This window comes from Accipiter gentilis, chromosome 8, assembly GCF_929443795.1.
Source record: "Accipiter gentilis chromosome 8, bAccGen1.1, whole genome shotgun sequence".
Lineage (NCBI taxonomy): Eukaryota > Metazoa > Chordata > Aves > Accipitriformes > Accipitridae > Astur > Astur gentilis.
In genome coordinates, this window is record NC_064887.1 from 17485253 (window position 1) to 17502671 (window position 17419).

A 17419-nucleotide genomic window follows, 5' to 3' on the forward strand; every position below is an offset into this window, starting at 1 on the left:
AAATCCAACAACCACCATAAAGCACCAAAACAACTTCCCCTCCTGACAGACTATTTTTTGTTAACTTTGCTCTCTGAAATGGTTTGGTGTAAGGTCATGTGAGCAAGAGATCTGGCACAAGGGTGAGAGAAAATGCAGAAGCTGAGCAACCATCAACTTTAGACCTCTGGAGCTGTAGCATGGACTAGGTGGTGCAATTTATCTGGGTGGGGGGCAGAGTGGAATAGAGAAGGGTGGTGGAAAAAGGGCTCCTATGTACAGGCTGTCACTTGGACCTAGTGAACAGAATTATGTAAGCTAAAAAGTAGAGGCAGCAAGTTCACAGTTTAAGTTCCAGTTTTGTAATATACCGTCCAATTAACTTTACTATCTAACCACCTACTTACCTCTAGAAGTATAATCCTTGAACATCTCTTATTCTCCAGAATCTGTGCTTTTATTAAAAAAGAAAGCATCTTAGAAGAGTTGCAAAGAAAACATTGAGAACGGAACTCATCAACTGTTTATTTGACTTTGCACATTTAAGTGATTTGGAGACTTTGTACTTTTTGACGTTGTTTCAACAAATATAGAGTCAAATGCCAGTATTTTACCCAGACATGTAGCCAGCTGAAGGAGATCAGACTTAATTAGCTAAACCTATTCCATTCACCAGCACAGATACACATCTAAAACCTTAACTCACATTTAGCAAATTCACATTTACAATTTCCCATACCTTTTCTTTTTCACTGGTAAGACTAGAAGGAGGTCCTCCATAGGTAAGGCTTGCCCTACTACAGACAGATAATGTATTTTATCTTAGTTTACCTGATACAGATGAACTTTTGGTGAATCTGATCCAGACAAAAGATAGTAAATTTTTATCTTAGGCATTGACTAGCTAGCTGCACCTTCCTTATCTAGGACTACTGTTTGTCAACATTAATTTTCACTGCTGATAACATCATGTACAGAAGGAAGGGAAAGAGCGTACATGATAGAGTTGAGAAGGACACCCACCTCAGCACCTTATTACAAGGAATGGCTGTGCATAATATTCTGAAGCAACAGTACTCTGATAAGAGACTCTCCAAGAGAACACAATCATCTCAATTCCCCAACTTCCCTATCAATATTCCCCATAAAATTATTCCTCTGTGAACTGTATGGGATACTTTTTAGTTAAAAGTAAACTTTGAAGGGAGATCATTTGACATATTAACCTTAACTACAGAGTTCCGATTATTTACCCGAGTGTTAAATATGCTGTCATTGAATTACGCTATTTTTAAAAGTTACACTTGGTAAAAACAATGAACATGAACCATTTTTATGTAGCATGTTAGAAATAAGGAGTACAGCTATGTAAAAACACAGTTTGATTCTTACAAATCAGACAAAGGATTTTCTAGAACACATCAAAAGACAAAGCTGAGGGTTTTGAGAAACAGCTATAAGTAAACTAGAATTCTAATTCATTTATACAAGTATTGGAAAGACATACACTTATGTTATACTACTGAGATGTCAGTAGTTCTCTATTTTTACCCATCGAGTTAAAAACCAAGAGATGAGAATGCTTCATTGGAACTATTCATCTTAAGAGCCTCTGGCAGAACAAGCAGGCAGCCAACAGTAATTTTTGAATGTAGCACTTAATTAGTGAAATGAAAAGAAAAAACCCTGAAAAATGAAATTAAATTGGGTCACATGCAAAAAAACCCTAAAGCATTAAAAGCACTTCAAGTTATTCTAGTTTCAGTAATTATTGTGAGTTTTGTAAACTATTGTGAGTTTTAAAAATTAAGTCTGAACAAGAATGTCACCTTATTCCTCCTTGTAATAACAGCACATTTAAAAGGTCTGCACATGTAAAAAGGTGGAGTTTTAAGAAAGCTTTCAGTGCTTTGGGTTTTTTTTATTAAAAGTAGCACACAGTCATGATTACAGTGGACATGTTTATTACTAATATTACACTAAATATTTATTCATTTCCAGGAGGGGTCTAACACTAACTCCACCCAAAGAATTGGTTTTAAGTTATGGTCAAACTACACCATAAAGAGAATATAAATATTATCCATTAGGATTAAAATAACCTGTTCTGAGGAACAGTTTCTGCGTACATGCTTGTCTCCTAACCTGTAATGTTTAAAGGCGTGAGTGACAGATAAGGTGGACTACGTAAAACTGAATTTGTACAGGAGTATTTTTTACCTTTCAGTGAAATTCAGGGTCATTTCTATTTTAGAATAGACCAAGCTGAACACTAGCAGCTACTTATTACATGGGCTAAATAGGTATAATTCACTCTTCTTTTGCATATCATCCCTCACCTCTGTATTTTCCATGCACAAAACCCTCTCAAATTGTGTGACACCATGCAGAAATAGACGTCTGACATGGAAGACAGGCTCAGAGACCAGGGTTCACTTTCAACAGACTAGAAGTTCTGTTGTTTTTGCAGTGTTGAAATAGGCTGAATTGTTCATGTCTTAAAATGACTTCCCACACTTTCAAGTACCAAGGACTTGCAAGGAAAAGAATCTCAGGTTGATGCAGTGAAAACACGGTATGATCTTCCTGCAGAACCATCAAAGTATCTGGTTAAGTATAGCACCAGTTACAATGCAACAACTAGGCAACAGGTCTGCAACATGCCTAGCTGCCACATGTTTTGATCAATCTAACTGCAAAACAAGACATACTTACCTGACTGGCCAGTGGAAATCCATAATAAAACTCTAGGAAATGTTCTTCTGCTGTGCCTTGACTTTTCTCTCCATTTTCCAGAGTATTTTAATATGCATTCTTAGGATTTTCTCCCAAGTTGGTTCTCTGGTTTTAGCATTTTTCAAAATGTTGAGAAAACAATACTTAAAGGTCACTAAATACCACTATTTTCTAAATCTCATCTATTCTGTTTGTCTACAGCTAACGGGGTTATGTCCATAGACTTGTATTACCTTTCAAACAGCAGTCATAAATACTGAAAATTATTTTGGATTCAGGTAGGATGTAGAATGGGGATCTGAATGTAAAGCAACCTTAAGATGGGCTTTAAGATTTCTGGGAAAAAATAATAACCAAAGTTTAAGCTGCCCACACATATTTCAGGTTATTATTTTACAGTATTCTGATGTCAAAATGAAAGGAAATTTTTATATTTATTGGTGTGGGAAAAATGCCTAGTTGGAAACCTCCCCTCTGACAGCACAATAATCCATTTCAAGTTTCTGAATTATTTTAGTTATTTATATTGTTACATCTGGTACAAGGCTGGTAAAAAATAATCCTAAATTTCCTATTATCTTAGCAATGCAGAGGCCAGATATTCCATTAAGTTATTAAACCATGCTTTGACAGCTTATCATATTTTGACAACACTGAATATGTGCACAAGAAAGTTGCTAAAAATCTTACAATTTTGGATGTTCTTTTTTAAATTTCTACAGTGGTGCAGTTATTATCCATCTCTATGTAACTTTAAAAGTATGCATATAGACTCCTGTATCATTATGTTTGCCCTGTTTTATGGCAGAATCAAACTATTTAGAAATAGTGTATGGTAAACACATGCGATGTTACCCATGACAACTTGCCATCTAACCCACCTATTTTCGTGTCTCAAATTTCCTGGTCAACTTTTGCTTACGCCTGATGTCACGTTATCTAATTCACCAAACTCCATAACATTACAACATGACAAATACTTGACAACAGAAATTTAAAATGCTGAAGTTCAACATATCTTAGTGAGCAAAATATATTTCAAAGCTCCGTTTAGAAATATTGATGACTTTAAAGGGTGGTAGCAATGCTGCACAGCACAACTGTGAAATTTAATGTATGGCAAATTTAATCACAGAGTTGAGTCTTAAGATCAATATGGATTTTGACACGCATAAATTGCTGAGATACGATCTTAGATTATAATATACAATTAATGTTATATGCTTATAGCTGTGTCTGAAATGATCACACAGCATAACTGAAGCTGCAGATGGAGTGCGGCTATTTTCAGCTACTGCAAAATATGGACAATCTCTCCTGCTACTACAATTTCACGCACAGTTAGCTTCACCTCCATTTCATCCTTCTATGTTTTACACACCAGCACTACTCTGCATCTGACAGACTGAAGCTTAAAACTTGCAGCTGTCTAAAGCAATACCGTTTAAGATAGTTTCTGAATTAGGCTGAAAGTGAATACAAAATCCCTAGAAGAGGAGAAAATGAGAAAATAACCAAAAAGAGGTTTTTTTCATTTTACCGACAGTACAATTATGGAGTAATTAAAATATATCACTGGACAGGTGCCAGCAGAAGTTATGAGCAAGACAAATATTGGGTAGCAAGAGCACCTCACAGCTATTTTCTGCAATGTCAATTCACAGAATACTGGACCAATAACAAGATGAGGATTACTAAACATCTTTCAAGGATATGAAACAGTTGAAATCTGTAAACATCTCATTTGAGGTTGCACTGATGCTATTCAGCACAAAGTATCTTTAGCACTGGGCATATTTCACAGATCATTTGTGAAAAGCAGCAACGATATATAAAAATTCTCAGATACACATGCTATCTCTATGCCTTTAATTTTAAATTCTCATTTAAAACTCAGGCACAAGTCATGCAATAAACTAACTCTCACTTTCTCTATTTCTAACACTTGCCACATACTTAAAATCCTGAAGTCTGTCCTGGAATTCTAATAGTTTGGAAGTCTGTCTGTAGCACAGACTACCAACATGCTGTGTCACATGATGGGAAAAAGTATCTGCTCACATAATGAACAAGCTAGGTCATGTACTGGAATCACAGTTCAGAAAAAAAGATTCAGGTACTTTGAAGATGTTAAAGGACATAGTCACAGCATTAGCAAAACCCAGAGCATCAGTGCTCTAGAACTCAGCAACATAGAAGGTTGTTAATCAGCAAGTCAGACACCTTCCAACTAGATGCAGGTTTTTAGAGTAAGATTAAAAAAATTCTTCAAGCAAGAGGGGAGGAAAAAAACTTAAGATTTTTAACATCCATTCACTCTGGACTACCAAATTTTCATTAGAAAGAAGACTTCTATGGTAATCTGAAAAAACTAGGGAATGGGAAAAAAATATAGCAAAAGGCAGCATTCAGTTTTTCTATTCCACACACATATCATGAAAATACTACTTCAGCAAGAAGCTACTATAAATTAGATTGATCTTAAGATGTTACTTTTATGTAAAAATTAACAATTACAGACACCTATTACTATTACAACCAGCAGTAAGTTAAAACACAAGTCTGTATTCAGAATCATCACGTTTTGGACTATCTGTTAAGATAATATTCGTGGTCATTTCTCCCAACGCTAATTTTCCACTGGCTAGTCAAGGGAAGTTACTTGGTGCAAATTTTTTTTAAACTTAAAAAAAAAAAAAAAAAAAAAAAAAAAAAAAAAAAAAGAAGGTCAGCAAATCCAAAATATACATTTCCAAGCAGTGGTAACAGTATAAAAAATTTCCATCTTCTGAAACAGCATTCAAAAGAATATTAGAAATTATGTTGTAATTTAGCACTCAACCATATATAACCATAATGCTAGAACAATCGAGTATTTAGTTTCATACACACAGTATGGAAAGCCTGCATTCAAACCCAGACAAGAAAATTCATGAAAATAGTATCATAATCGCTCCTATAATTCAAGCCAATATATAACATGCTAGCTCCAAATCTCAAGTATCATTTCTATTAAATTTCTTCAAAAATGTCACAGAAGTAAGGTAAAATAATAATCAAGATGTGCACTGAATTGTGCTATAGCAGCAAATTGTTCCTGTTTACTACAAAGCACAAGCAGAAAATGGAACTGGGTAAACCAACACAAAGACATTAAAAAAGAAACAACTTATAATATATAGTTTCTTGGTTCCTATGAATATACAACAAATTCTGGTTCACTCTGAAGGGATTTGTCAAACAACCTCGAGACCCTGTGCAGCCCTACGCTATTTGTTCTACTACATTCAGCATGACCAAAATAGAAAAAGTTTTGAGACTAAAAATATTTACAATGTAAAGCCCTGACGACAAAATGGCATTTGATTAGTCTTACACAAAAAGTGTGATTATCCACACTGTGAAATCTAGGTCTGATTCAGGATAATCAGAAAAATATCTATTGATTTTAAATCCTGTTGCTTGATCCAACTTTTATTAGTGTAATGTTTACAATACAAAGTTACATCTTAAGTAAATAACTGATAATTGATGAAGACGGATTTTTTTTTTTCCTTATAAGTCTCATTGACAGAAATACAACACAATTCCTCTACTTTATTTTCCCAACAAATGACAACAGAAATGATCCTGCTCCACAAGTTCTTGTGCTACATCTTGTGCACGCTGAGGCAAAACTGTAAGAATATTATCTGAACAAATAAAAGCATTCGCGCTCCTTACATGAGGACAGGAAGCCTTGTTGCTGCCACCACAACTGTTACTAGTTGTGGTACACAACCACAGCACAGCTGAAGACTCTTTTGTATCTTTCCATTACCTTTCAGTACATTTCATTAGATTTTATTCTGAAACTTTTCAGCTTTTGTATGTATATGTGTGTATATATATATAGAACTGCAGCATTTTCCAGAGACAAATTTTCCTTTATAAGATTCATATATCTAGCAAAGAAAAAGTCTTAGATATCAAGCCCCATAAGGATTATACTGAAACATTAGTGCAAGCATTATTTTGTCAATATATGAAACACAATTCACAGACTTACCTCTTACCTTAATAGTCTTTCAATATTAAGGAACTACTAATTATTAATTCTCTGCAAATCTCAAACACTGGCTTCTTGATATTTAATACATTGTACCTAACACTGTAATCAGTGGTTTTGTTAAAAATTATAGGCAGACTTTTTTTTTTTTTTAATACTATGCTGAATTTAACTGAGACGAGAAACCTGCTAGATTTCCTCATTAATTTCATGTTGTCAGTTATTTAGCTAGCTTCTAGCCGTTAAAAATAATTTCACCATCTCTTCTCCATGAAATCTCTATCATCCTGACTGGTTTTCAATGCATTCTGGAGTACTCTTAAATTACAACATATTTGAAAGCATGTATTCTTTTCAAGAGCTCTGTAAAAATTCTTCCTTGCTGACGTACCTTAAGCAAGATAGATATTATTTACTGCAGTTAAATGAAAGGTTTTGCCTTAGCCTAACTGATTGAAGCACAGCATGGGCTCTGAGCAAGTTCATTCCCAGTATTTCTAGCTGTTAGAACCTAACTGTTCTCACTGCTGCAGAATGGAGTTGAGCAGCGCTGCTTCTGGCAGGTTCATGCCACTTCAGGAGTTGACCTGACTGCTGCACCAGCCTTTTGTTCCTCGGGACTGAACTGAACTATGCTGGCCATTACATTATGGGTCAGTGACCAAGCAATAGCTGCAATCAAGAACACCAGTCTCCTTACCCTCTTTTTTTCCCCTCTTCAAATCTCATACATCTTTCAATTTAAAGAAGCTGGGCATAGGTCCCATTAGTCACTTCACACTAGAGAAGGGCTGTCACAGAACCAAAGGTTCCCCTGCTCATACAGGAATGTTATTTTAGAGCACTATGGCAAGTCTGCAAATCTAGACCCTATGTATACTGGACTATCAAAAAACATTGCATTTTTCTCGAGATTATAATCCAGATTCTCATATATTTTTAAAATGAAAAGTTTCATATACATCACATAATGTGTTAAATTATTCCACAGAGGATTTGGTCCAAAACCCACCTTTCTAGTTTCCAACTGAGCTTCTTCTTGGCAGCACTGCCGGCAGAACGGATCCAACTGATTCAGATTGAACTGTCCAAGAAGGTTGCAAGAACTGCATAGCAAGTTACTGGAGAAGCCCAGCTCTCTGCAAGCTTCTGATGACAACTGTGCTCCATATACACTTATCTGAAAAGCAATACAATGTTATACTTTAGTATTAAATTAGTTGTTTAAAAAGAGGAACATTTAAAATGCTTTAATGATTAGTAAGAACAAGTCTCTTGTGCCTGTTTTTCAGCAATGCTTAACGGTCTGCCCATAAGTGCAAAACACCACCTTATTTTGAAGAATGGTCTTAATTTTAAACACTCTTACTATGCACATTTCAAGGTATCAGACCTGCCAAAATTCATTTATATACACTTCTGACAATTCTACTGTTTTCCTATTGCTAGCTACAAATTAAGAAAAAAGCCAAACATAATGAATCAGCTGAAACACACATGGTTACAGCTCTCTAAAGCCTCCCCTTTCAAAACAATTTCAGTAAATTTCATATCACCAAAAACACACTTGGAAAATAAGCATAACAGCTAAGCTTGGGAAAAGCACAACCAGGGAGTGATGAAACAGACCTCACTGCTCAACAACGCATACAAGTAGGATTTTAATTTCATGTTTGCATTAATGTTACAGGAAAATTGCATACTAAAAGTGGAAGTGTAGATAAAACCCTGCAATTCTGATTTACTAGTAACACATTAAAATAGCCAACTCGATTACACGGCTTCTATGTAAAACACCAGTTCTGTTTTTTTAGTGAGCAGCAAAAACAATGTTACCAACTACCCCAGCACTTAAATGATATTTGGGGTTTTTTTTCCACATTCCCACTTCCCTACATAGGGACTTCTTACACCCTAGTTTAAAATCCTTCCTGCCAGCTGTATGCTGGGGGGCAGAGTAGAGTGAGAGGAAATTAAGAAAGGAGAGGAGGAGACAGTTTTCCTTTTGCCAGATGCTTCTCAGTCTGGGTGAAAGACCTTGGGCAAAACCCACATCTAAGCTACCAACAAAACAATCAGCAAGCATCTCTGTTTTCAGGGAAGAGTAAGATAACACTAGCAAACTGGACTGGACAACAGACCAAGAGTCAAAAGAATTATGCTGGGCCAAACAAACTAAGTTTGTCCTTCAGCAAATCAGACTTCTCTTCACATTTAATATATACAGCATACCCAAGTAAGATAGAGACAAAACCCATTTCCTCCCCTGAAGTGGTCAACCTATAGCCAAAGGAAAGACATGTCACTGATGTGACAGATAGGCATTGTTATGGATTAGGAATTGGTAGAAAATACATTAGGTGCCTCATTATTCTGTTTCTCTGTATCTGCTAAAAAAGTTAAAGCATAAACAGAGAAGTATAATATACTGAAAATTATTTTGAAATTACTATTCTCTCAGGCAGAAAGCTATTTTTCTTCTTCCTACAGGACACTGCTAAAGGAATTTCTATATATGACAGCAGGCAAGCAAAAATGGGACCCTACCATACTTGAATAATCTATTATTTTTCCTTTCTGAGGGATATGAGCAATAAGAAATATAATACCACCACAGTAGTATAGAAAATCTAAGGAGGATGCCAAACACTTCCAAAGCTACATTTTAATTATTGTTGACTTATCAATTTAATGATGATGACAGTAGGTAAAACCATTTTCTTGCACCTTGCTGCTTGCCACCAACCCCTTTTATGCTTTACTGTCATCTTTTCCTCACTTTTGAATCTGTTCACCTGGGAGCAAAACCAGTACTTCCGGCATTGTCATTTTGCTTCCATCAGCAACACCCTTCACACCTTTCCTCAGCAGAGTGCTAGAGCATCTACATATATAACACCAATACTATCCTGTTTTTTGTGGCAGACCAACCAAAAAACAGTGTATGAAAGCAAGTAAAGTCTCCATTGCATGAGAATATCTCAGTGAAGAGGTTCTAGTTACACAGCAAGCTCAAAACAGCTTGAGAATAAAACTACAGAGAGGGAGAGGAGACAAAAAAAAAAAAAAAAAGGAAGAAACTGGCTCTCCCTAGTATTTTTCTTCAATTTTTAGTACTGTAACTATTGTACTAGCCTAAAATAATAAGTACATCAATCATAATAAATGCCTTTGTTTAGGATTAGAAAAGAACCCTCACATTTCAGAAACTAATTTCCCACCAGAACAAGGTAATTTCAGCTACTTAGCCAATGATGCGCCTCATTTCAGCAGCATGCTCTTCTTTAAAGCTTTGACTACAAATACACATTACACAACTGCTTTGCTTTCACATTTGATGACTTAATATATTAAAACAAATACAGCATCGATACAAATTGCTTTAGGAAGCATTTAATAGTTATTAGAGTGAAACGTTTGAACAGGTCTTCTGCATAACGTCATGTCTCTGGAGCTCAGGTGGGTCAGAACTTTAAGGGCATCAGGTGCACTAAAATAGAGAAAACTGACCTGTCTGGCAAACCTCGAGGGACTGACTGCCTTCACAGGACCACTTTCAGTTAGAAATCAAAAGCCTCCTAGCTTCACTTTCCAAACCCATTCTTAACTCTGTTACTAAAGCTAATCCGGGTCATGAGCTTTATAACAACACACAAAATCTCATTAAAAGTGGGCGAGGAAGCCTGTAAGTTTATTTCAATAGTCACCGCAACACCCGCAGCGATCGCCGCGTTTTCCGAGCGAAGAGAGTAAACCGGGGCCGAGGCGAGAGACACGGCGGAGAAGCGTTCAGGCTTCAGAACGCGGCTCTCGCTGTCCGGAGGAGCAGAGGCAGCGAGAGGAGGAGGGAAGAGGGCAGAAGCAGAGAACAGCCTGCGGCAAGGAGAGCAAGAGAGGCGCCACGGAGGCAGGAGAGGGACGAGGCACGGGACGACGCCTCGGGGATGGGACGGGCAGGGCAGGGCAAGGCAAGGCAAGGCCCGCTGCCTCCGCCTCCCGTAATGGGACACGTCTCACTCCTGCCCCACCCCGCCTCACACCCTCTCTCTTTCTCTCGGGAAGTCGCAGCCGCACTCAGACCGGAGCGCAAATAAACCGGAACGGCCTCTCACCGCCTGCAGCCCCACTAGCATCCAGAACCAGCAACGCCCCAGAGCCGTTAGCTCGGCGGCCACCGCCATCTTGCTGCTGGAAGGCTCCCGCCAGCGTCGCCGAGAGGCCGCCGAAGGACCTCACCCATCGCGGATGCCCGACACACTGCCTGATGCGGGAGAGCGCAGACTTGCTCCCAACGCCCGGCACCACCAGCAGAAACGGCTAACCCAGAACCTCTACGGGAAATCTAGAGCCGAGCTACTCCGGTCTGTTCAAAGTAGCGCTTACACAGCGAGGCTAAATGAGATTCCCGTTCCCCGGCCTCAACAGGCCTTGCGGAAGCTACCCTGAATAAGGTCCTTCCTCAGGCCGAAGCGCAGCTGCCAGCCGGCACATAGGGCCCCTGGTTCCGTCGATTGACAGCCGGCCTGAGCAGTACTATTGTGCCATTCCGAAGCGCCGCCGTGCCTGTGCCCAATGAGCGTGAGCAGGTGGGCGGGACTTCAAGAAGGGCCTCCCAATCACGAAGGGTCGCATGTAGGCGGGACATCGCCTCGGTCCGGCAGCTCAGAGCTGAGGGGGAGGGGGAGGAGTCAGCGCCCCGTGGGCGGGGCGTCGCCCCAGCGCGGCCAATCCAGTTGCGGGAGAGGCGGGGGGGCGGTAGCACCGCCCAATGGCGGAGGGCGGAGGGGCGGGTCCCGCCGCCGAGAAGCGGCGGCGGTGGCGGCGGCAGCAGCAGCAGCAGCAGCGGCGGCGGGGGGCGGGCGCGCGGTTGGGCGTTCGGTTGCTGAGCAGCGCACGCAGGCGGGGGAGGGGCGCGCCGGTGGCCGCCGCGCGGCGGTTGGTGACGGGCGCGGGGGGCGGCGGGGGCCGGGCGGTCTGCGGGGCGATGTGAGAGCGGCGGCGGCGGCGGTGGGCCCTGTCGCGCTCCCCCAGCCGCGCTCCCCCAGCCGCGCTCCCTTCGCCTCCCCTCGCTCGCGCCGTCCCTGCGGCGGCAGCGGCGGCGGCGGCGGCGGCTCCCGCCGGCCTCCGCGGCCGGGCCCCGCGTTATGTCGTGATCCCGGGCGGGCGGCGCTGCTGCTGCTGCTCATGGGGCTGCTCAGGATTATGCTGCCGCCCAAGTTGCAGCTGCTGGCGGTGCTGGTCTTCGGGGTGGCCGTGCTCTTCCTGGAGAACCAGATCCAGAAGCTGGAGGAGTCCCGCGGCAAGCTGGGTGAGCGGCAGCGGCGGCGGCGGCGGCGGCGGGGCGCGGCCGGGGGCCTGGGGCGGAACGGGCCGGGGCAGGGCGCGGGGGGGCGGCGGGAGCGCGAAGGAAGGGTCGGCAGCCCGGCCCGGCTCCCCCCGCCTCGGTGTGCCGCCTGGCCGGGGCCGGGGTGGGGGGGGACGACGACGCCCGCCGCCGGCTACTTTTCCCGTGTGGCTCCTTGTGTTTACATGCCCGAAATGATAAAGGACCTGATCGATACGGTCTGGGGACTCTGCAGGAGGGGCTGTCAACAGCAGAGGCGGCAGCCTTGGCCTTTGAGTTCATTTGTATGTGTGCTTTGCGAGACCATGAGACCTAGGAGGGATCGGTGTTGGAAAGATAAATATTTCTGTAGCGTGTCTAAATGGGTTTCCTGAAAAGAGCGGTGGTGTTCAAGGCTATTAGGAGCAGCGGCTGGCCTGCGTGTGCCTTCTGACAGGCGCCTGGGAAGGGAGAAGAGAAGCAGTAGTGGTGCCAAAAGTGAGTCTAGTTCTGCTGCCTGCTGCTGCAGCGAATTACCGTCTTCTTCACATTTAATTTCTACCTCAGACGTTTTACTAACGCTTGGCATTGTAAAGGAAAGCACGCTGTCAGATAAAAAAAAGGTAAAGACGTCGTTCTTAACGACAAACGGGTGATTTGTTCTACTCTCGTGGAACGTAAGGTGTTGTTTTCTGCAGTTTACTGAGCGTAGTTACTGATCTCCCAGACCGTCACTGACCTGCAGGTAAACAGAATAATGATGAACTTGAAAACTCTTGTGTGAGACTTCTTTTGCTTTTCCTGCCTTAAAAAGACCTTTTTAGAGTAACATCTGCCTGGTAGGTAACATCTTACTACTTTGTCTGTTGTACCTAAGGCTGCAGAACTTGTATAGCTTTTACGTTACTTGATTTATGGTCTCGGGGTTGTGAAAAAATACCCCTCTGAACCTAGTTTGTGGTGCCTAGCAGCTGTAAAAACACAGCACTGAGACTTCTGGTGTATACAAGTGCAGGGGCTGGTTTACAAACATTGCTGATTTGTTTTCTCGTAATATTTGACTATACTATGAACACTTCACGTTTGTAGGAAGAAGACTGCACGTGATACAGGAAGGAAGAGGTTCCCGTTCGTTTTTTGCCCAGAAACTTGCTCCATGCATGTGTTCCTACTGGTGTTAAAACTAGAAGTGGACTTTGAGTGACATGGGAAGTTTAACAGTGAGCTTCTAACAGAGCCAGAGTCAGCATAACTTAATGTTGAGCTGTATGAATGCCATTGGGATTTTACTTCTCAGCATTTCTTTTCCACTTTGCTCTTTCTGGACTGGATATTAGAGATTAGGACTTTGGACATGGCAGTGGTTGACTGCTTGAGTTACGGGATGCTCTTACGCTGCATATTTTTCAACTGAAAGTCCGTACCAGTTATAATCGAGGCGTAATTTTTGCAGGGTCTCAATAGGTGTAAAAAAAAATTTGAAGAAGATGATGAATGAAATCGGAAGATAATTCAAGCAGGTGTTGATGCAGTGCTCAAGGTTCAGTGGAATTTTGCATCCATCTGTTTTAAACTGGTTGGTACTGTGGCTTCAGTGCCTCTGTTGCTGACAGTGTATGTTACTTTGGGGAAATCTACCTCCTGGCATGAAAAGATTAACAGAATGCATGTGAGAATACAGAATTTTGCTGCTAAAACTTCCTCCTTAGTATATATGCAATGGGCATGATTAAGTTGCATATTTAGAGGATTAAAATACACAGCTAAAATACTGCTTTGAGACAAGAATCTAATTACTATGTTCTGCCGATTTTACTTCTTAAGGAGAAGGCAAAACTATTGTAAAGTTTATTAAGAGTATGATGGAAAGATTTGCTTTGTGAGCAACTTACCAGTGATTCTCTAAAACCTGGGTAAGGAGGAGAAAAAAGGGCTTTCTGCAACAGCTTTGAACTTGGGTTCGGTTTTTTTAATGTGAGAATATGCGCTGTTAAAGAGCTTCTAGCTGTCTGAATGTCTCCCTTTTTATGTGTTTGGTATGTATTTTATGACTAGCAAATGTTAAGGTTTAATTACAGAAATTTTTTACCATCACGGTTGGTGATATTTCTACTGAGCTATAATATGGAGAATGGTTTTCTCCAAATCAGAGTAGTTAGTTGGCCTAATGCACTTGAATTCCGATCTTTCTCCCTGCCCCCCAAAAGAATGAGGTGTGTATGAGTGGGTATGTGAAGAGTCAATGATGCTATGATTTGACGATAACAACAAACTAGTTCTTTTGGTCTTTCAGTTGTGTTGCAGTGGGTGCTTTATGTTAGAAGTCACATTGCATATTGTTTGGGTACTGGCTTTTGAACTGTGCTACGTGTTTGCATCGATAGATCATATGATAAACTGTCATCTTGGAAAGTAATTGTAAGAATTAGGCGCTGACTAGGAAGATGGAATGACTTCGGATTTGACAGAAAATAATTCTGCAGTCTTATCAGCAGTTCTAATCATATTCAGCCATACTTTCTGATAGAAAGGGGTTTATCCAATTCCTTCACATATGAGCAACTCCTGATTCTGTACTGAACAATTTGGGGGGCGGGGGGGGGTGTGTGTCTGTGCGCACGTGTTAATTTCAGTTCACCATCTTAAAATATCTTGCCTATAACATGAAATTGGAGTGTGTTTCTGGGCAAAAAAAAAAGAATGGGAACCTCTCTCTTCCTGTAAGACTTCAGGTAAAACTCAGTCACCCTGGCGAACTTTTCTAAGTTGAGAAGTATAGGAGATGAAAGCAAATGACCATCACAAATGCTGGCGATGCTTTTTTTCTCTATAATGAGATTATTATGATCCTAATATAACTTTAAAAGGTATTTGTAAACCTGTGGGTCTCTTCATCATATGAAAGATAACTCCCTAATTAAAAAAAAAAAAAAGAAGAAAATCAGAACATTAATTGTAACTTCTCTGCGGCTGCTGGACTTCTTAAGCTCTTTACAAATGATTTGTAGTGGTAAGATCACAAGCAGAGCCCAGTCAGAACCCAGTTTCAAGTACTTTTTTGGTGAGATTTGTATATACAGCTATTAATCTTTCATATTATTTTCAAGTTTACACGTAAGGGCAGCTAAATTGGCATTCTCTCCAGACTAAACTGTCCCTGGTTGCCAGTGAGAACTCTAATCTTTTTATTTAAGCCTGGTGTAGGCACTTGCCCATTAGCTCTAGGAATGCACAGCCCTAATAGAGAATATTACACATGAAAGGCAAATGCTGAGGTTTGCACTATCATTCTTGGAACAGAAATAATGACTGACCATCCCCTTTGGTTTTTGGAAGCCTTGTGGGTGCAACTCTGCCTCTGGTTTAAACTGGCCTAGCGTTAAACATGTACTATGCCATCTTCTGCATTGCCATTAGTGTTCATGGTGAGTTGGATCAAAAAACTGATCCAGCTGGAAGTAATCCATCCATTTTTTGTCTTCCGTCCCTAAAATTTTGTAATGCGTTGGTGGGGAGCAGGAAGAGAAGAGGGAGGTTTGTATGTGTTCTAGCTCTTCTGTTAAATTAGATTTATTCTACAATAGCATGTACTAGAAGCACTTCAGGGTGGGGGAAGACAGTGCCTTGTTCAAGGAAGAGTCTGTAAGATTGATCAGAGAAGGTGAGGATAGTAGATGGGGAAGGATTACTCTTTGGTGGGTGGAGGTGAAGTAATACTTTCTAGCTGTTTAGTGATACTTATATATTGGAATAGTCCATGTCTGAATAACATAATATACCGTAACAGGGAGAGCAAGGATTGAACAACTTTATTACTGTTTCAGATTATTGCTTCAGATCATGTTGAAACACTGGTTAGCTGTACTGTGGGAGTATTTCTTCTGCTAAGTGGTAAACAAACTTACGCTCATATCTGTTAATTCAGTACCTTGAATTCAGCATATAGAAGGCTGTCACTTGAAAGAAAATTCTTAATATTTACTTAAATATTTTTTTCCCCCTGAAAATACATGAATAATTTGAAAGGCTTAGGCTCTTTTCCTAAGCCCAGGGAAGAAAATTTAATTGATGATTAACTGATTGCCAGATTTTTTTATTATTTTTTTTTAAAGTACTCTCCTAGCGCTTGTGGCCCTTGCTGGGGTAGTATCCTTCTAAGCACTGTGCAAGTACCTAACAAACCACTCTTCCTTTGAAGTTAAATGATTTAACTTACCAATGATTAAATCTTATGCTTTCTAGAAATGTAAGAGTTTCTATTTTTTCAGGATGTTGAAATAATAGGCATCTTATGTTTCCTTCATTTAGAAAAAAAAAAAAATCTCCTGTCAGTAGGCCTGCCAGTTGCATGTGTTTGGAAAATACCTCAGAAAACTTCTCAAATTGTCCCTCATAATATAGCATGCATGGTTCCTTAGTATATTATTTATACTTGAACTTCATTTATGAAGAGTAGTTTGTAATTGTTGGCAGGTCTGGCTGCACACAGCTATGCAAATAATTTACTAGCATTTCTTTTAAATATAGCTCTGTTGTCCAATAGTTATTATTTTCCACTGAGTAGCCTGAGGCATTCTTTCAGAAGCTGCTTTCTTGTGTGCCAGGTTCCCCGAAATAAGGGTTTTAATGCTGCTTCCTCAGTTCTATCTCCAACCAGTGAAACATTCTTCCACTTTGCCTTGCTGGTTTTATCATACTTCATCATTTAGTTCGCCCTTACTGTTCCCCATCACCATGTCCCCAGTCGTTCCAGACACTTTCAGAATAAATTTTAAACTATTCCTGTACTGCGCTTGTACTTCCCATTGAAATGTGTGATATAGAACTATTGTATTTATTTATTTGTTATGTTACTGTTTGTGATTTTTATATTTATTTATGACTTTTGGGGGAATAAGTGTTGCAGCTGCTGCTGTTGCGTTCTCTATGAAATTGGTAATATCTGAATTTTGGCTAATACAGAACTGTGCATGTTCCCAAGCATGTACCAAGACAGTTCAGTCTTGCTAATGGGTTCTGAGGCTTGATCTCACCCCTTTTCAGTGGCACTCCAACATCTAACAGTGGAAATGAGGCACAGCTTTTTAAAATTTCTTTCCTTTTCTGGAAGGTTACACATGAGAAACCTTAGTATTGTTGTACCTAGTTTGCTGGCTGCATGCTTTTAGTGAAAGAGGTTTGAGAATTAGTGATGGGGTGAGAGCTGTGCCTTCGCTTCTAATAGCAGATGCTGTTCTGAAGAGTTATCTGGCAAGGCGATATTTCCGTTAGAGATATTTTGAGGGCAGTTCTGAGAGATGAAATGGACTTGAGCAATCAGATAAAGCGTATGG

At 40.5% G+C, this 17419-nt stretch overlaps 2 protein-coding genes across 2 annotated transcripts in view; one reads left to right on the forward strand and one right to left on the reverse strand.

Moving 5' to 3' along the window:
* Nucleotides 1–11021, reverse strand: part of SELENOF (selenoprotein F) — a 28606-nt gene extending 17585 nt beyond the window's left edge. The window contains exons 1-2 of the mRNA XM_049809393.1: nt 10876–11021; nt 7776–7943 (exon numbers count right to left, since the gene is read on the reverse strand). Of these exons, the coding sequence (XP_049665350.1) occupies nt 7776–7943; nt 10876–10944 (237 nt within the window). The 5' untranslated portion in view covers nt 10945–11021. The remainder of the gene's footprint in view (nt 1–7775; nt 7944–10875) is intronic.
* A 755-nt stretch (nt 11022–11776) lies between these two features.
* The window catches only part of HS2ST1 (heparan sulfate 2-O-sulfotransferase 1), a 91108-nt gene continuing 85465 nt past the window's right edge, over nt 11777–17419 (forward strand). The window contains exon 1 of the mRNA XM_049808305.1: nt 11777–12071. Coding sequence (XP_049664262.1) covers nt 11948–12071 — 124 coding nt within the window. The 5' untranslated portion in view covers nt 11777–11947. The remainder of the gene's footprint in view (nt 12072–17419) is intronic.